General features: G+C 34.9%; 1 protein-coding gene across 1 annotated transcript in view; it reads left to right on the top strand.

Moving 5' to 3' along the window:
* Positions 1-20,446, top strand: part of AGMO (alkylglycerol monooxygenase) — a 372,856-nt gene that overhangs the window by 172,356 nt on the left and 180,054 nt on the right. Inside the window, exon 6 of the mRNA XM_036068884.2 lies at positions 8,466-8,561. Within this exon, the coding sequence (XP_035924777.1) occupies positions 8,466-8,561 (96 nt within the window). The remainder of the gene's footprint in view (positions 1-8,465; positions 8,562-20,446) is intronic.

The following is a 20,446-nucleotide window of genomic DNA, read 5'->3' as shown; positions in this document are numbered from 1 at the left end:
AATTTAAATGAGGTGTGGAGTTTAGTTAATAGTAATGTACCAATTTGTTTCTTAGTTGTGGCAATTCAGCACAATAAAATGTTAACGAGAGATACTGGGTGGAGAGTATGTAGCTACTCTGTACTATCTTTGCAACTCTTTTACAAATATAAAACTATTATAAAAACATTTATTAAAAAATACAACTACATGTACATACCTACATTTTCCCAGAGCCACTGTGGATGATATAACAACTCTAGAAAACCAAAAACCAACCAAACAAAACCCCTTAGAACTAGCAGCAATAGTCATTGATTCCTGAGACGTCTGAAGCATCCTAGAGAACAATGATTCAGCCAGTACTATTTTATTTGTTTAAAGATTTTATTTATTGATTGATTGCAAGAGCACGAGCCAGGGGAGGGTACGAGGGAGAGGAGATAGAGATCCCAAGCAGACTCTGCACCGAGCATTGAGCCCCATGCGGGGCTCAATCCCATGACCCCGAGATCATGACCTGAGCCGAAACCAAGAGTCAGACACTCAGCTGACTGAGTCACTCAGGTGCCCCCAGCCAGTACTATTTTAAATTGGTTCTAAAGTAACTCTTTATTTTTCCATTCTTAATCCCTCAACCCATCACCCACTGTTTCCTTTCCAGAATGCTGGCTCTGAACAAGCTGAATTGCTCTATAGCTTTGAGAACGGAATTTTATAGACTCCCTACCACATGCAGAGGTAGTCAAAACCTGGTCCCACTTCTGTCCCCAGTCTCATCTTCCACAATCCCCCAATGTCACCTCATTTTCAATTAACAATTAATTTTCAGTTCTCTAAACCTACCATGTCGTAATGTCTTGGTAGTCATTGCACATCCAGTTACCTCTGCCAGGAAAATTATTGCTCCTTTACCTCTGATGTTATATCCTTCAAGACTCAATTCATTACTCTGTACAGATGATTTCTAACTTTGCCTGGGGTTCCTTTTTTTTTTTTTTTTTTGGTCCCATAGAACCCTTGCACATCTCTATTATAGTATTTATTATTTGCATTCTTGCTTTTCATGCCAGCCTGTAAACTTTAAAAGGTATTTTTCACTAGATCTCTAAAGTGCCTGATGCAGTCAGTGCTTAATAAATGTATAGTACATAAATAAAAGAAATTTTAAAGTTTTATGGATGTCATATATTTGACATTATGGGTGTCAAACATTCTGCTACGTTAACTAGCTAAGTCCAGTGTGTGAAATAATTTAAATCTGTCATTCCTTTGAATATTCTTTATTTAAAATATCTCCAAAAATTAGAGCATAGGTGAGTAACTTATTTACCTTTTTGAATAAAATATATTTGGCATATTTGTTTTATATATGAAGCTATAGAATGGGAAAGAGTAATCTCTACATTTAATGAGCTGAGTATTTCTCTTAAAAGCATAGTAAATTAATGATAAATGCACTTAGTTTAAATGACTAGGTTGGGTAATTTATTTTTAGCTCTGTAGTATATCTCAATCCTTAAAATTGTTCTGTTTTTTAGGTTAGTGTTATAATCAATATTATAAGAATTTATAAAATACGTTTATAGTGTATTAGTGATCTAAAAAGAGGTAAATTTTATCCACCATCAGAGGAAAGAAATATAGTTATAATGTCAATTTATGAAAACTTTTCTTAACCACAAGTTAGGGAATCTGTAAATATATAGTGATATTATTTTTGAGAGTAAACATTTAAAAATACATACTGATTACATTTAAGAAACACGAGAGAACAATTTATCAGAAATAAGGAAGTCTGAATCCCAGAGAGCTCAGTTATTAACTAGCTTTGCCACTCTGAATCAACTGATTAATGTTTGCATCTCAGTGATTTTTTACATGAAATGGGGTAATTAATATTTGCTCTGCCTTCTTCTATTGTTATTTTGAAAATTACCTTAAATAATGAGTGTGGAAATTCTTTGAACTATATCAAGTATGACTCACATGTATAATATTGTTTTTTGTTTTTTGTTTTTTATAATATTGTTTTTATATTACATATAAGGCTGCAGAGGAAACTTTTGTGAAATCTCAAATTTTTTATTACATTGTACTTTCTGCCAAACTATATAAGCAAAGACTATTTTTCAATATGTGGGAGTTGGAATTATATAAAGACAAATGTGAACAAATAAAGACACAGAAACTAACAACGTTGATGTACTGCAGTCAAATACATTAGGGATAAAATTCTCATAACTCTTATGTCACAGATGGAAAGCATGCCCTAAGCCCCCTATGCAGTAAAGAAATAAAACATCTCTCAGGACTTTGCCTCAGAACTCCAAGGCGTCCCTCGCCACTCTCAACCACCATTCAAAGACAGCATATAAGACAAAGTTCATGTCCACATATTAAATAAATGAAGCCCTTTGCTTGTTTGTATCTTGACCTGTCTGAGCCTTGATTCTAGCATGCATCAGGAATATAGAATTATTCTGTAGTGTACCAAAGTCAGTTTAAAATTTGGTAAAAATAAAATTATTCTCTGATATTTAACATTTCATTTTACAGAAATTTGATAGTCATTTGTAGTTTTTATGATGAAGGATAAATAAGAAGACTCATAATGAAGAGCTCTACATAAGACAGCATTATCTTATTATCTTTATTGCTACTTTAAATGTAAAACTGGCTAAAATATTCAACTGTCTTTACATGTAATTGTTCTTATTTTGAGATGTGCATCCATTCTTTTTTTGTTTTCCATATAAAGTCTTGATTGGCAGAGCTGGTCATGGTGGCAAAGGTTGGGGACATAAAGAGAAATAGGACATGTGCTCTGTTCTTAAGGTGCTCGCTTTCTTTGGTGGGATTCCAGTAAGTCAACAGCCATTATAAATACAAGTTGTTAAGGTTTTAGGGAGAAATGTCTGCTTTGGGAACCATGGTGGGTGAAGGAGAGCATCATAGAAGAAATGCCTGAGTCCAATCTGTAAGAAGAATAAAATTTTGCCAAGAATGAGGTTGTAAATGGAATATTATGTAGAAGGAGCATGTCTTTGAAAACAAAATTTTGGGGAAAAAAAGTATAGTAAACTTAGCGAATTGCAAGTAAAGTATATGGTATGTGTATTAGTTTCCCAGAGCTGCCATAACAAAGTACTGGGTCTTAGAAATTTATTGCCTCATAGTTCTGGAAGCTAGAAATCAGATATCAAGGTATTGGCAGGGTAGGTCCCTCCTGAAGGCTATGAGGAAGCATCTGTTCCATGCCTCTCCCCTAACTTCTGGTGGTTTGCTGGCAATTTTTGGTGTTCCTTGGCTTGTAGACGCATCACACCGATCTCTGCCTTCACCTTCACATGGCATTCTTCCTGTGTGCCTGTCTGCCTCTGTGTCCAAATTTCCCCCATTTATAAGGAAACCTGTCATTTTTGGATTAGAGCCAACCCTAATTACCTCATTTTACTTTGATTACGTCCATAAAAAAAGCTATTCACATAAGGTCACATTCTGACGTACAGGGGGTTGAACCTCACATATCTTCTGGGGAAACACAACACAATGCATAAAGTTTGAGTATGGCTAGAATATAGGATGTATAAAAAGGTGGAATGGGCAAAGGGGAAAATGGATAAAAGCATAGAAATGGGAACAGAAAGATGGGCCTAGATTAGTTAAAATAAGGACTTCCTAAGTAAAAACACAAGCACTTAATCCAAACATACAATTTAAGTAGATGTGTTTTAAGGATAGAGATCAGTAGACTCTATCTGTGCTCACAAGATCTGGTTCTGTGTCGTGATAGATTATGTAGATTTCAGGAATGTGGGATGGTGTACTTGATTATTCAATCTTATTTCCTCAATTATGAAGGAATTTTTTTTTTCTCTAAAGCATTATAAAAATAAATGAGAATCATACAAGTACAGATATTAGTAAAGTTCGACTACTTTATTAAAATAAGATAGACATGAATCCTGGAGCTAAATTTTATTTTCCCATTTCATTCAAAGTAATTAGACACCTCACTTGAACCAGTTTGCTTTGTAGCTTACTTGTGGACGTCTCTCCCCTCTCGACCCCTGCTTTTCCTCCCAGTTTGTCATGCCTCACGGCTTTATCTCCTACTTCATCCAACCTGAAGTGCATCATTTCTTTGACTCTGGAAAAGTCTGCCTCCTTCTGTTGCATCTGCCCTGAAATCCCCAAGCTGTGCTTGAATTCGGTCACCCACCTACTTCATTCCCACACTCAGCTTGCTGAACTCCACGGGTGCCCTGCAGCACCAGCGAGCATCTTGTTGCCGCTCCACGTACGGCTTCCAGACAGAGCTGAGGGGTCAGTGCTGTTCACCACGCCATCCTCCCTACCTGGGAGAAGACCTTCCAGAATTCTGCAGTCTCAAGGGCTCTTCTCCACTCATGCTCCTTGCTTTCAGCCAGTGAACATATTTAAAACTTCACAGAGAATGTGAGTTTTTCTGGTTTTCCCTCTCTCAACTTTCTTTTCAGATATATGCATTAAGATTTGTGAAGTCACAAGTGCACACACTTTCTTGTCTCTAGTTTTATAGAAATTGTTCACCTCTTTTCTGCAGGTCTTATCCTTAAATTGGTGACATTGCTCCTGTCTTAGTTCTTGCCTTGGACTTTGTCTGACCAGCCACTCTTGACATCTGTCCCTCTTCCTCTTAACTGGCTCTTTCTGAATATACCAAAAATATATTCATATCTCTCACATTAAAAAAAAAACATGAAATCTCCCCCATCCATATGTTCTATTGAAGGAAAACCCCCAACTCTCTCCTTCCTTGTTCTTACAGAAAGAGAAGTAAGTAATCCCTACCTCTATCTCAATACCTCTTTTGAGTGATTTTTAAACTTAGTGAGGTCTGGATTTCAGGCCTACTGCTCCGCTCATCCAAACCTACAAATTCAGTGTCATTTTTCAGTTCAGTTGATATTTGTACAACATATTTGCTTATTCAACAGCTTCCTTGGGTTATACCTCAAGGACTCCAACAAGCATTCCCTAGGTTGAACCTTATAAACCTCTTCTTCCTGCTGTCTGCTCTCTCAGTAAACAGTATCACCCAACATACAAGCCTACAAATCTGGGTGTCTTCTGATACTCCTCTGTCCCTCTCATGTCCTATGTTTAGATGGTTACCAAAGCCTTAGATCCCTTGCATGTATTCTGCCCCTTTATCTTCATGACTACAGCTGTGCTTAAATGGGTGCTATTTTTCACTGGGCTAGTGAGATAGATTTCAAACCTATTTTTATATTTCTTACAAGCTTTAAAAAAATTTTTTAACTGCTCTCTCACAGCCTGGGATAAATCTAGTCTCCTTAGAATGGCATTAAAAGGCTCCCCTCGTGGTTTTGACCAAAGTCTAAATTATCTTTTGTTTTTTGCTTTTGTTTGGCTGTGATGAGTCATAGACTCACCAGAGACTTTCTGATGAAAGCTATAGATGGTTTCTTTAGAAAATTGCATATGCTTCCAAGCAAGAAGCTCATACTTTGTTGTAGTGATGGCGAGGGGATTCACAGTCTCCCTCAGATCTGTCTGTGAATCCCACAGTCCAAACCAATCTCTTGGCACACTCTCTAACACTTTCAGCAAGTCTGAGGTACTTATATTCCCCCCCTTTTTTTATTTTATTATGTTATGTTAGTCACCATTAGTTTTTGATGTAGCGTTCCATGATTCATTGTTTGCGTATAACACCCAGTGCTCCATTCAGTACGTGCCCTCTTTAATACCTATCACCTGGCTAACTCATTCCCCCCACTCCCCTCCCCTCTAGAACCCTCAGTTTGTTTCTCCTTAATGTCCTAGTTGATGGTCCCCTTCACACAACCCCTAGCTGCTCCATTCACTTGAGCAGAATAAAACCCACTCATCTTCTGTCCATTAGCCTAAGGTCACCTCTAGACCTATCCTCATTCTGTCTTCACACATACAGGTCTGGGTTATTTTCTTCTTTGTGAACAGGTTATGTATGACCTCTATTAAAAGGTAACAAAATAACCTAGGGAAGACAGTCAAATTTAAAGCTCAAGAGCCTTGTAATCAGAATGACATGAGTTGAATGCACAGCAGAAATGGATATATTTGGTAAGCAGTGTAATGTCCCCTGACCCAACTTTGAGGAAGGAGAAATTTCTCCTCCCAAAGTAGTACCATTTCCAGCTTTATGATGGAACTGACATTTAAGTTGGTTTTAAAAACTACAAAGAATTTGGAAATGTGAAGATGTGAAGTAGAAGAGATGAGTGGGGATTTTCAGACCCGAACATTTACTAAGCTGCTTTCCATTTTAGAAATTAGAAACTTGGTTGTATCATTAGATTTTTTATAGTACTATATAAATCACAAGAATTTAACTTTCACATAGTTCATGTGACTTATTCCCTGACCTTTATCTTTATTTCTTACTAGAAGTTTCCTTATTTGAAATTCACGCTGAGCTCATTTTTCCAGTTTTCTGCAAATTATATTTACTGATTTGTAAGATTTGAGACATTGGTTTATCAAAACTTTTTAGGAAATCTAATCCTATGGGAAACACATTAAGAAAGTATTCAATGGGCTAACACCCTTGTGATTCACATTAGCATCGTGAAGACTCAGAAGTTCTCAGAAGAAATTTCACTTAAGTCACTACTTCACAACTTAGTTGAGCGTAAAACCCCCTTTTCCATAACAGCTGTTACTATCTGAAAGGACTATTTCTCCACACTTTGGGGAATTATAATGAAATATAAATATTCATCTGGTATGTGCTTTCTTTCCAAATAAAACTATTAAGCATCCAAGATAAGTTGTTTTACATTTTTATTCACATCTCAAAGATTCCAGAATACTCCTTAACTTAAAATACTTTTATCATAGGTTATATGTATGTTTCAAATATTTTTTATTAACCTGTTGTAAGAGAACTATTTGAATATATTTAAAAAAAATCAAAATAGGGGCACCTCGGTGGCTCAGTCAGGTAAACAGCTGACTTGATTTCGGCTCAGGTCGTGATCTTAGGGTGATGAGATCTAGCCTGGCATCAGGCTCTGCTCCCAGTGGGGAGTCTGCTTCTCTCCCTCTGCTCCTCCCCCCACTCGCTGCTTGCTCTCTCTCTCTCTTTCTCTTAAATAAATAAATAAATATTTTTTTAAAAATTCAAAATAGTATCACAGATCTTTTGGAACCAAAAGGTTGGCTAAGTTTCAAATGGTTTTCTCCTTCACCACTCATTTGAGAAAACTAAAGCCTAGAGAAGTTTAAGAACTTTGTGAACATCATGGAGAGATTCTGTAGTAGAACCCAGACTTAAAATGGATGTCTTGAAAAAGAGCCCAGTATTCTTTTGTTGCTTACTAATGCAATCCATTGCTGAATAATACATTTATAAATAATAAAACTGATCCTGCTTGTGATGACAGTTGAGATTTTTCATGACTTAGGGTTCAAAACAAAAACTAGATGGGTTTATGTAAACGTCCAATTTCAAATGCATCATCACAACTAAACATCGTTGAAATAATACTGACCTGAGAACAAAGGCTTTAACAATAATTTAGAAATAAAATTTAATATTCAGAAGAAATGTTTTTAAAAGAGCTAGTCTTTTGGAAATATTAACTCTATAAAATCCGAAGTGTAAAGTGGAGGAAAGATTCCTTTTATTCTTATTTGTTTAGTGTTTCATTTAATGAAATGTTTTCTTACAACATGAAATCACTCTTGGAGATCAAAGTCATTAGGAGAACACAGCAGATTGTGCTTATTAGTTGATTCTAACCAGTTCTGCGGTTTAAGCATAAGTTGTTTTTCCAAGGCAGAGGCCTTTCCGTCTGTTAGGAAATACAGACCTTTAAAATTTTTGTTTCCACTATGGCATCGTATTATAGCTTCTTCCTTACTAACTTCGAAAAAATTAGGACATATCGTGCTCTCAATCAACCACATAAAAATATATTTAAAAAATATATTTTATATTTTATATTCTTGTTATATTCTTATATGAAGTTACTTTTTTAAATTATAATTTCATTTTATTACTAAGCATGCCAGGTCATAATAACAGTTTTTGGGAACTGTCAAGGTATAAAGGTACATGTTCCTTTCTTTTTCTTTTTAACTTAAAGTGAGTATTTGTGTGTATAAGAAAAACCTCTTTACTTCCAGGAAACACATCCAACATTTTCAAGATTAAGGAAATAACACACCATGTATGCTATTTTAATTAGACAATATTAAATGCGAACTAAAAGTCTGGTGGACTTAGTTCCAACATGTCTGTAACTTTATCACCATGTGGAAAATTAATGTTGCAAAGTCAAAAGTGGCAATAAAATATACAGAATAAGGTATATTTGCTAAAGAATAAGGTGTATTCATGAAGTTTATGCTCATAATGTTGAACCATTAGTAAAAGGGTATTTTATGTTGAGAATTAATATGTGTAAATTTTAAAATTTTTAATTTTTCAGATATTCTACTCTCCTCTGGCCCTCTTCGTACCACCTTCAGTATATGCTGTTCATCTTCAGTTCAATCTTCTCTACCAATTTTGGATCCACACAGAGGTAACTCTTTTTTATTTTTTTTAAGTTTTATACCTAAATAGTTAGCCTGAAGCAATGTCCTGGAAATCCACTAGCAGCTGATTTATTGTGTAAGAGAAATCTTTGTCTGCCTTCTTTAAGGAGAAACATCTGTTCATTTTTATTCCTTTTTATTGAATATATATTGCAAAGTTTATAAGAAGCAATGAGGCCAGTTGGTCTCAATTAAATAAAACAATTTTTTGAAATATTAAGTACCAAAACATTCTAATACTATATTCAATACAGCATCTTCCTGTATTACAGTTTATTAAACATTGTTTACCAAAAGATGTTGAAATACATTTCAACTTAAAGATACAAATTTATATATATAAATTTTTATATATTTATAAATATATATAATTTAGTATGTTAATTATTATTTTATGCTATAATTTATATAATAATAAACAATATTTATGTGTCAATATTGATACATTTTAATGTACATATTTACACATACATGTATCAATCAGTGGGAACTCCTTGAAAAAAGTTTAATGCTTAGAGGAATTGTGAAAATATCGTTTGACTGGAAATCTTGCTTTAATTTTAGAGTTTAGGTTTTATTTAGAGAGTGTTCAATATGTTTAGGTTCCCTCCCCCCAGAAAAGTGAGCAAATATAATTTCTTGGGTTTTCTGTGGTATCTCAAATTGTCAGATTTGAATGTTTGCAGATAGATCATTAAGCAACTGATTGTTTTATGAACCCTTGTACTGTTCTGGTTCTTAAATACCAAAAATCGCAGACCCAGAACAATTTTTACTTATACACATGGGACCCTTCCCAAGCATTTGGAGTTTGTTGGAAGCCTTTTGAAGTTCCGTAAGAAACACGTTGACAGGTGTTGCACCTGGTTGAACAACACCGCAAATCACAGCTGCATTCGATACCAAAGCTTGATACAACAAAGTGCATTATTTCATTAATCTGCAGTATTTCATGCTACCACTCTACTTGGAATAAAGAAACTGTTACTATGACTTTGGACATATGTGGCATTATTTGAAAACCTGTGGTGAAACAGCATTGCATTTTATGGCAGTTGACATACATCAAACAGTCAATAGGACAACCATCTGAAAGAGCTGTTGAGGCCACTTCTGACTGTAGAGGTCAAAGACCAAATTTGTGTAAATCAGTAGAGGAAAGCTTTCTGATGATTTACATGGAGGGGTTAAAGGAGAATTACATTTTTATAGCAGCTCTGCTACAGGTCAAGACACGTGTTGGGTCAGAACAATGGTGCCTGAGTTACTTCCGCCTTTTCCCGTGCCACTCTGAGAGGTCTGTAAGCTTGAGTTTCATCGCAGTGTGTAGAGGGGCAGTGGGGGAAAGCCAGTGGTGAGACAGCTCTTTTAAGCTCCGGACCTCCAGGTGGCTTCATTTCCAAACTCAAAAGCAACGCATTACAACCTTTCACCTGTGTTGTCCTTCGTATTTTTGAAAGTACTGTATCATGTATAATTACTGCAGTTGAGCCGCACAGGAAGCAAGAACACACTTTCTGCAATTGAGGTTTGGCTTTTGAAATTTTAAATTACATTATTAGGTGTGAATACATTTATAAGATTTTTTTTTACAGGTGTGCATTTAATTACATTTATTATTATAGACAGCATACTACCACTTGTTTAAAATAACAGAATCATACAGGAAAGAGAACCAAGAGATTTTTAACAGTGGCTGTTTCTGGAGAGGGGAGTGAGTGGAATCGAGAACTGGAGTGGGGAGAGGACTTAACTTTTAAAAAAATTATTATTATTGTGTGCTTGCCCTAGTTTTTCAAAGTTTAATACACAGAAACCATACTCCATTCACAGAAACACTATGCCAGCCATGGTACACATGACAATGTGGCCAAGGATCCCCGAATAGTCCTGAATGCAGGTTTGATTCTTTCAGTTGTTTCACGGCTACTGACATCCATGAAATCAGTTTTCACTCTGAGGGAGATTTGGCTTAAGGAGGTACTGACTTTTTCAGCGTGAAGACGGGTTCATTCACGTCATCAATCAGGTTAGGATAAGAGAAAGTAAAAAAAAAAAAAAAAAAAAGCAAAACAGTAACAACATGCTTTTGAAAGATTGTATGTGAGAGAAAAAATAGATCCTAAAACAAACTAAAGAGTTTATAATGATATAGTGTCCATCCCTTTCCTCTTTTCTGAAAGTTACAAAACCTTCTACTATAAACTGCACTGTTCTTTAATTTTTGCCTCCGTTTTTGTTTATTGTTCATTCATACAAAGTGTCTGCAACACATAGTCAGTGACACTCTTTTATTCTGAGTTTAGTAAAGACAAGTGGAAAAACTTATTATTTAATACATGTTTTAAAATTAAGAGTTGTGGAATGTTGTCATTTTTTTGATATTTTAGATGATATTTGGGTATTAGTTGATTCACACAGTATGATTGTCATAGTAACATTATCTAGTACCTTCTCATTATCTGTTACCTTTGATTTACCATCATTGTTCATGTACATATCTGTTGATGCTTGTGCAAAGAAATATAAAAGAGAAATGATTCTTTGGTATTGAAGATTTGAAGGATTTTTATAGTGCTAAACTGAAGCCCCTAAATGGAATATGATGCAGTTACAAACAAAATGAGCAATCTTTTTCTGTACTAATATGGACAGATATCCAAAACCTAACAATGTATAATGTATGCTAATATTTATATTAAAAAAGGGAAAACAACTATATGTTTTATAGGTTCACAGATGCATGAAATGTTTCTAGAAGTACACGTGGGTAGCCAACTCTTTTCCCAGGGGAGAGATATTTGGGATGACTAGGGAGAAGAATTAGAATGAGATATTAACGTTAATTTTACCCATTCTAATGTGGGCAAGGAGCTCTCTCTTTGTGGTAATACTTCCCAAATAATAACAAAACACTGACGATGTTGTGCAGCATTCCATGTACTTATTGGGTATTGATGCATTTGATTTAATAAACTGCCTGTTCAAGCTTTTATTTTTTATTGAGTTGTTCGTCTAAGTGACTTGGAATTCTTTATAGATTCTGGATATAAATCACTGTCAGATATATGTATTTCAATTATAGTTCCCTATCCTGTAGCATGCTTTTTCATTTTCTTTTTGATTACTTTTGAAAAAAATACTGGATTTTGAAGTTTAATTTATCTTTTTTTAATGGTTAGTTTAGGTGGGGGTTTTTTGTATTTTCTCTAAGAACTCTTTGATTATTATTTTTATGAATACCCATTTACTATTACACCACTTAAGAATAGAAACTTTCTTTCAGCCATTAGATTACCTGAGTCCTTTGTTGAAAAGAAATTGACTGTATGTGATCGGCTCTAATTTTAGACTTCTATTCTCTTCCATTGATTTGTTTCCTCTTATACCAATCCCTCACTTTATTGATTATTATAGCTTAATAGGAAGACTTGTTTGTACAATTGATAAAATAATTTGTTTAAAAATTCTCCAGGACTTTCTTATGGACAATTGTGTAGTCTTTGAATAGACAGTTTTCTTTCTTTCTTTTCTTTATTTATGCCATATATTTCCCTCTCTCTCTCTCTTTTTTTTTTTTTTTTTTTTTTTTTGCTTCATTGCTTAGAGTTCACAGATAGTATATTTTAGGTCCAATTTTGAAACAAACAAACAAATCTGGCCATTATTTCCTTACACATTGTATCTACACCTTTCTCTCTCTCTTCTCTTTGGGCTCAAAATACATGTTTATTAGACTATTTGATATTGATTCATATCACAGTAATGCTCTCTAATTTCTTAAATTTCACTTTCTTATTTAGATTGGTTAATTTCTATTAATTTATCTTCAGGTTTAACTACCTTTTCACCTGCTCTCTCTGATGTACTTTTAAGCCCATTCAGTGGATTTCTCACATCAGATACTATGCCTTAAATTTTTGAATTTCCATTTTTATTTATAAATAGTTTTTGCTTCTCTGCTGAAAGTATCTGTCACTCATTATGGCTGTCTTTTCCTTTAAGTCTTAATCTTAATAAGTATTTTAAAATTCTCATCTGTTAATTTCAACATCTGAGTCATGTACAAGTCTACTTCAATTGACTTATTTTTCTTGTTATGGATCACATTTTCCTTCTTCTCTATATGTCTAGTAAATTATTATTATTATTATATGCCCATCTCCATGGCACATTTGTTGTAAGGATTTTAGATTCTGTTATATTCCTCTGACATTTTCTTATTTTTATTGTAGGAGGCAGTGAAATAATTAGCTAATTATCCTGCATTTTTGGAGGCTTTGATAGGACCTGAGACTTTTAGTAGGGTCTTTAGTCCTGGGGCATATTCATTATCCTTGGTGGTCTTTAATTGGTGGCCTTTAATCTTAGGGCAAGAACTATCCTTTTTTTAAAAAAGATTTTTGTTTATTTGAGAGAGAAACAAAGAGAGCACAAGCGGAGGGAGGGGCAGAGGGAGAAAGAGAGAAGGAGAAGCAGACTCCCTGCTGAGCATGGAGCCTGAGGCAGGGCTCAAGGTGGGGCTCCCTGCCGCTAGGGCTGGATTGTGAGGGGGGCTCAATCCCAGGCCCCCGAGATCTTGACCTGAGCCAAAGTCAGACGCTTAACTGACTGAGCCATCCAGGTGCCCCATATCTTCTTTGTTTTTTAATGAAATGCCTGTAGTGTTTACAAAGCCACTTTAACTTAGTAGGATTTGCATTCTACTTTTTCTCTTATGAGCACCCCGCCACAGTTGAGATCTTCGTCGGCAATTTTCTAGCTTTCTACCTACCTAGCTTTTTGCCTACTTAGCTTTTCAGCAAGTTCCTTAGTGCTTCTTCCTACGCATGAGTATTTGTATGAATATTTAAGAGTCAGCCAAGACTCTTTTTTTTTTTTTTTAAAGATTTTATTTATTTATTTGAGAGAGAGAATGAGAGAGAGAGAGCACATGAGAGGGGGGAGGGTCAGAGGGAGAAACAGACTCCCTGCTGAGCAGGGAGCGCGATGCGGGACTCGATCCCGGGTCTCCAGGATCATGACCTGAGCCGAAGGCAGTCGCCCAACTAGCTGAGCCACCCAGGCGCCCATAGCCAAGACTCTTAATTCAAGAGTCAGGAGACTCGTATGCGGATTGCGGCTCCTCTCTCTGTGGGTCCTTCCTTTACAGGAAAGAAACATTTCAGTTTCCAGTCACTCACGCAGTCTCAAATTTTGATTTCTGATCCTAGCTCGATGAGACTGGCACTTCCTCTTCAGCTCTTCCCACTCTCACCCCCTTCTCCTTGCCATCAGGACATGCCCTAGGGCCCTCATCCTCTTAGAAGCCTGCTGAGCTAACTATATCCACTAAGCACAAACACTGCCCTCAGAGCTCTAGTTGGCAAGGTGTGAGGAACACAAATTCTTCTCATCTGCAGTACTATGCTCATACAACTGTCCCAATCAGATCTTTTCTCTGGGGATATAGATAGGACACACCTATAGAATCAACATCTGCAGAAATTAGAATATAGGAGAACTGCAGGAATGCAGCATGTAAAATTAGAAAGCGTGAGAGATGTGTAGTGGAATTATGAAGCTACATAGCTGAAGAGACAATAAGAACTGGAAGTTTACAGAAATGAGGAGGTACAGAAAATAATAGGAAAACATAACTTTATAGTAGCAAAAACAATAAAGTGGTAGCAGCCTGAGCAGAGATTTAGATCTCACTTCTTCATACAACTAATAGAGTGGTTTGCTTATGGCCCTTTTGTATCCAACATTATGATTTTCATGGAAGTCTAGCAGTATTGATCTGTTCTTCAAAATCTTCTGGAGTCTACCAAGACCCAGTCTTGTGTAAAAATGTAGTTTAAGTACGTTTATCTATTTCATCCTATCATTTTATTAAACCATTATATATAAAATATATAACATTTGTAACGTGAATTTTAAGTCATGATTGCAGAGAAACATGTTTAGTTTATCTTAGATTTCTGTTTTGTTCTTTATGTAGATGGGAAATGTATTATAATTATTAAGCTAGTTGACAAAGCTTTTTCATTAACAAATTAATATTTATTTTGCATAAAGATGACACTTGGGAAGATATTCTTGAATATTTCACATACTACAATTATTAAAACTTAAATATGAATATTGTAACACATAGTTATTCATCTCAATTGCTTTTTTTAAAACATAATAAAAGTGGGGCACCTGGGTGGCTCAGTCGATTAAGTGTCTGCCTTCAGCTCAGGTCACGATCTCAGGGTCCTGGGATGGAGCCCCAGGTCAGGCTCCTTGCTCAGTGGAGAGCCTGCTTCTCCCTCACCTTCTGTCCCGCCCCCAAGCTCGTGCTCTCTCTCTCTATCTCAAATAAATAAATAAAATTTAAAAAAATAATAGTAAAAGTAGGGGCACCTGGCTGGCTCAGTCCATAGAACATGGGACTCTTGATCTCAGGATCGTGAGTTCCTGCCCCATGTTGGGTGTAGAGTTTACTTTAAAAAAAAAGAAAAGAAAAGAAAAGTAAGTAATACTATTTACATAATGTAAACTGTGTTTTCCTTTTGTGGCCTCAGGGATTATATTGCCTGAGTTCAAGTCCTGACTTCATTTATTACTATTACTATGACCTTGGACAGTTTACCTTCCTGTGCCTTATTTTCTTCTTATATAAAATAAAGATAATAACAATACACAGTATTGAGTATTAAAAATATAGTTCATATTCTAAACTATAAGATTAGATATTTGCTGTACTATTGTTATTGTTCTTGTCTTTTCTGCAATCTAGATACCTATTTTAATTTATGTCACTTACTAACCATTCCTAGCCATCCTTATGATTATTCATGTACATTTTATAACTTGTAATTTTAATGCAGTCCATATTTTGGTTAGTATGAATTGTTAATATGAATAAATGCAGTTGGATTTTAGACTTAAGGAAATAATGCACGAATTTGCTTTAGAAAAATGTGTATCTTTATGAGTTTGAGATTCTGATCATGAAATGCATTGTTCAGGGTTTTTTTGTCATAATCTTTTTTTTTCTAATTCAGGAACTAATCAATGTAGAAAATTATGAAGCTTGTCAAATTCAATATATCTTTTAAAATATTTCAATTATTATATTCCACAGACATCCATTGAGTGCCTATTTCATTCATAGTCTTGCATGTAATAACAAGGACAAAAAAAATTAAAGACTGGAACAATGAGATACAATATTCTGGATGAAGGAAAAGTAGCTCAAAAGATATTTAAAAATGACTGAATTTTAGAAGACTAAACAGTTTCAGTCATTCCAAGCCACCAATTCTCAGTTACTGATATTTGTCGTTGGTCTGATATATCCCAAGGAAAAATATGAAGAGATTACATTTCTGTTTATTTGTCTCTTATTTATTTCATTTTGTATGTCATTTACGTATCCAGAACTCACTTTTTCAGGAAGTATTTTAAGCGTTTTAACAAATACTATCTCATTAAATCTTCCTAACAAGTCTATAGAATAGGTAATACTATTTCCTCAAATTAAGTATACTAAGTAACTTGTCCTGCATCATAGGACTGGTAAGTGTCAAACCTGGGCTTTGTACCAAGTAGTAAGGCTCCAGATTCCTTGTTCTCATCCATTTCTCATCTTAATGTTATAATAGCCACCATGTATTAAACATCCAATATGTTCTAAGCAAAAAAATTTTATTTAATTCCCATAAAATAATTTTAATCACTAAAGGTCAATTAAAATTTTATAGTTTGTAAAGATTGAATATAAGTTCAAATAACCTCAGTTAATGAGGCTTTATTTTAAGGGTACATGGTAGAAGTACACGCAGCAGGAAACTATCCCAGAAATTTAATAGACAATTTCAGAGAACTGGAACTTTTATATTCACCAACTTCGTGAGCAAACACTATCCTTTTTAAAGCTAAGAATATTGAGATTCTGCAGTTTATATAAGGTAACACATCTGGCTTCAGATCTTATGTTTTGGCCATCACCTACTTATCGCCCTTCCTCTTCAAACAATATATTTATTTGGTTATATCTCAGTGTACCATGATGGGAGGCAACAGGGTTCATAAATAACCCATATGGCACAGTGAAAGAAGATCAAAGCTATTGGTTAGTTAAGACAGAACTCAGTTGTAATCTTGTCTGGACCAAATTACTGTGTGACCTTTATACACTTCTACTTGTCCCTCTTAAAATTTAATCTATCCTCAGAGGTTAGTCTTACTGAAAATCCTTTGGTGATGTTCAGTTGCTTGATGAGCAAAGTCTAAATTGCTTTAATTTTATGCTTCTCATGCCCTGCCTTCAGATAGATTTCCTGTGTACATCCTGTTACTTTCCATTCTGTGCATTTCGGTTAAAGTTGACTATTTTCCATTTCCCAAATACATCTGCTATATAATCATTACTGTTTCTCTTCTTCCATGTTTTCTGCATTTTGCTATTCTATACATTCTTTAAGGCCCAACTCAAATTTGTTCTTCATAAAGTGTCTCTTCTATTAAGAGTAAGTACCTATGTAGCTCAGACCATGTGTCGGTCACTGCTAAGTATTTCATAAGATTTGTTTTTTGGGGGGCGCCTGGGTGGCTCAGTTGGTTAAGTGTCTGCTTTTGGCTCACGTCATGATCCCAGTGGGATCGAGCTCCACGTGGGACTTCTCCCTCTCCTTCGGCCCCTCCCCTCTGCTTGTGCACACGCTCTCTCTCTCTCTCTTTCTCTCTCAAATAAATAAAAAATCTTTAAAAATAAGATTTGCTTATTTAAGCATCATACAATCCTATTGTCCCAATTCAAAGAGAAGAAATTCAAGTATCAGGAGATTAAATAATTTCCCTAATGTTGTAGCTAATTAGTAGTAGATATGTGATTCAAAACCTGGTAAACTATTTTTTCCTTTCCCCCTCTGAAATCTGGTGTCACTGATTTTACATTTCTTAGAGATGACCCGGATTACCTGGAACAACCCCAATATATGTCTATTTTCCTGGCATAATTCTTAGTAGCTCATCCTTTCACTCTTTTAAAGTATTATACACTCGTTTTCCTCCTAAACAGCTCTTTGATCTCTCTTAACCTTTCCATTCTGTTATCTCACTTTAGCTTTTGCTCCTTCTATCAATTACATAGATGGTTATGATAGAATTTTATTCTTTTCTGTTCCTACAGACTCTCTTCTCTTCCAAATATTTGCATGCAACAAACATGGTGATGATTTTAGAAACCCAATGATATCAGGCAGTGCCAACATGAGAACAAATATCCACAAAAGGACGTTTTGAATGGCTTTCTGCTGCCTCCGAGACAAAATCAAATACCTTAAATTCATGAATGGATTTCAGGTTTCTTAGAATATGACCCTTGTTTACCTCTCCATTCTCATCCCATTGGTCAGATGCTCCAGCTAAACCACACGGCATTTTGCTCTCAAGCACACCAAATGCTTATTCATTTTCTGTACTTATACATGCTCTCTTTGTTGATGACCTTTTCCAAACATTCTTCATGATGCAACTCAATTACCACTTCCTTCAGAATGTCTTTTTTCACCTCCTACTTAACTCTATAAGTGCATTTTCTTTACATTACTGCTGTGTTTATTTCTATTTCCATATTGGCAGTTAATGAATGAGAGTAAGCTCTGTTGGGGGACATGAATGTTATAACACATTGGTTCCTGCTTATGAAAAGCATCCAGTTAATAATGCTGAAGTTTACTTCTTACACATCTATATTGTATTTGTTGCTAAGCTCTGTTTCTCCCATTATTCTGAGTTCCTTGATAGCAAAAAACAAAATATGGCTCATCTATTACGTGAACATATGTTTGTGTATATAAGTACATATATACATAGAAACTTTAATAAATACATATAGCAGTGTTTAAATAAACAGATATCTCTTATTGATAATAAGTAAATAAATTTGTTATGTGTATACTTATTTGTACTTATATCTGGAATATAGCTATGCTGTATCTCCCCTAATATAATATACATTTTTAAGGGTCATGATCATGTATCTTTTAGAATTTTAAGGAATTTTGAGGAAGAAGTAGTTATATTTTAAAACAAATGTTTTTGAAAAATACTTATTTTAGCAAACATCAAATTTCATGCTTCTTGTCTATCAGGTGCTTATTTCAGTAGTACCTAATAAGCCTTGTGTCCTGGAAGTAAGCTGAGACATTTCACAGCACTTTTGTTTGTTTACTCCCATAGTCCCTTTTATTCCTCTCTGAATTTCAGGTTCCAGTTCTCTCTTCTTAATACTCTTCCTTCTTTAGAATTTAATTTACTTCACCGTTTTCATATTGTCTCTAAGTAATTACATAGTCTGTAGCTCTAATGCTAACTCTCTTATGGATTTAAGGTCAGTGTTTCCTGTGTCTCACTTAACATATTCACAGGAATACTTAACACTACCCAGAGTTAACATGTTTAAAATGTATTTCATCATGACTCAAATTAGCTGCTCTTCTTCTTTACTTCCAGTGCTACTTCAAGTCAACATCATGATCAAATCTTGATGTCACCTTTAACTCTCTGACCTCCTTTGTAGCCTGTCTTCAAGTCCTATACATGGTCTCTCTAGAAGTGATCTTTTGTTCTATTCTATAGTTACCTTTTAAGATAATTCGCCCTCAACTTATTCATGTATAATTTTGTAGTGTTTTCCCAAATGTATTAGATATGCAAATCCCTTTGAAATTCATATATTAAAAAAAATAGTTCTTGAGTGCGTACTCTGTGCCAGACAAAGAGACTACTCTAGCCTGCTGACCTGAATTGACATCGCTTGTTACTATCGTTTTGAGGATCATTTCTTCCTTCAAGAATCTGTTAGAGTCTAGGATTCTTTCCTAAAGGAAAAAACTTTACATAAAAAAATAATTTTATTGAGTTTCCTGAAGCTCATCAATAGACTCTCTAAAAATTCATAGATTATTATTTTAAAATGTGTATTGTGAAAGAACTGGAATTTGAGGTTTTCTGGCACAAGGAATATGTTGGGAACCTACTAACAGAATTGAAAAGAAGAATATTTTAAGAACAAGAGAGTAATAAGACATAATGTCTAAGAGTATAGGTTGTGTAATCAAAGAGAAATCTATCCTCTGTTAGAGATTTGTACACTATTGTGTTTGCAGAACCTAAAAGGGTTCCTGCATAATGGAATCTCAAGAAATGCTTGCTGAAGGATGGGTGTGAATATTTAGTAAAGCTATTTAAATTCTCTGACCTTGCTTTCTAATCTAGTAAGTGAAGGTAATCATACCGACCCATAAGAGTGTGGTGAGGCTTAATAAAATATGTTAAGTGGAGGGCGCCTGGGTGGCTCAGTTGGTTAAAATATGTTAAGTGTATAGTCAGGAAGGTAATACTAGTTATTATGGTAGTTATTATGAAAAAGTCATAAGACTACATATTAGAATTGGTACATAAAGGCAGAGTTGGATGGGTCACATGCATGTATCAGAATTATTTGGGTGCTTACTCAAGATATAGAATGATAGACCCCTTCTAAGAACCATAGAATATTAATAAATCTCTTCTGAGCGAGGGTAGGAATCTGCAATATTGATATTAGGAAGCTTGAGCACCATGAATATGGGAGCTGACAATAAACTTCTTGAAGGCAAAACTATGTTTTATTCATCTTTGTTTTCCCATTGTCTTGAACTTGGATGACCATCAAAAAATATCTTTTTAATTAATGAATGGACTGATCTTGTTAACTAGACTTTTTACAATATATGTGTGTATTGGAGAGGAGCAGGAGAAACAAGTGCTCATAGCCTAGACTTAGATCAGAGAGGACTGAATTGTGCTCCTTCAAATTCCTGTATTGTAGCCGTAATCCCAAATGTAATAATAT

This window comes from Halichoerus grypus, chromosome 12, assembly GCF_964656455.1.
Source record: "Halichoerus grypus chromosome 12, mHalGry1.hap1.1, whole genome shotgun sequence".
Taxonomy (NCBI): domain Eukaryota; kingdom Metazoa; phylum Chordata; class Mammalia; order Carnivora; family Phocidae; genus Halichoerus; species Halichoerus grypus.
Note: the sequence above shows the minus strand (reverse complement) of the source record. Positions and strands in the feature narration are given on the sequence as shown.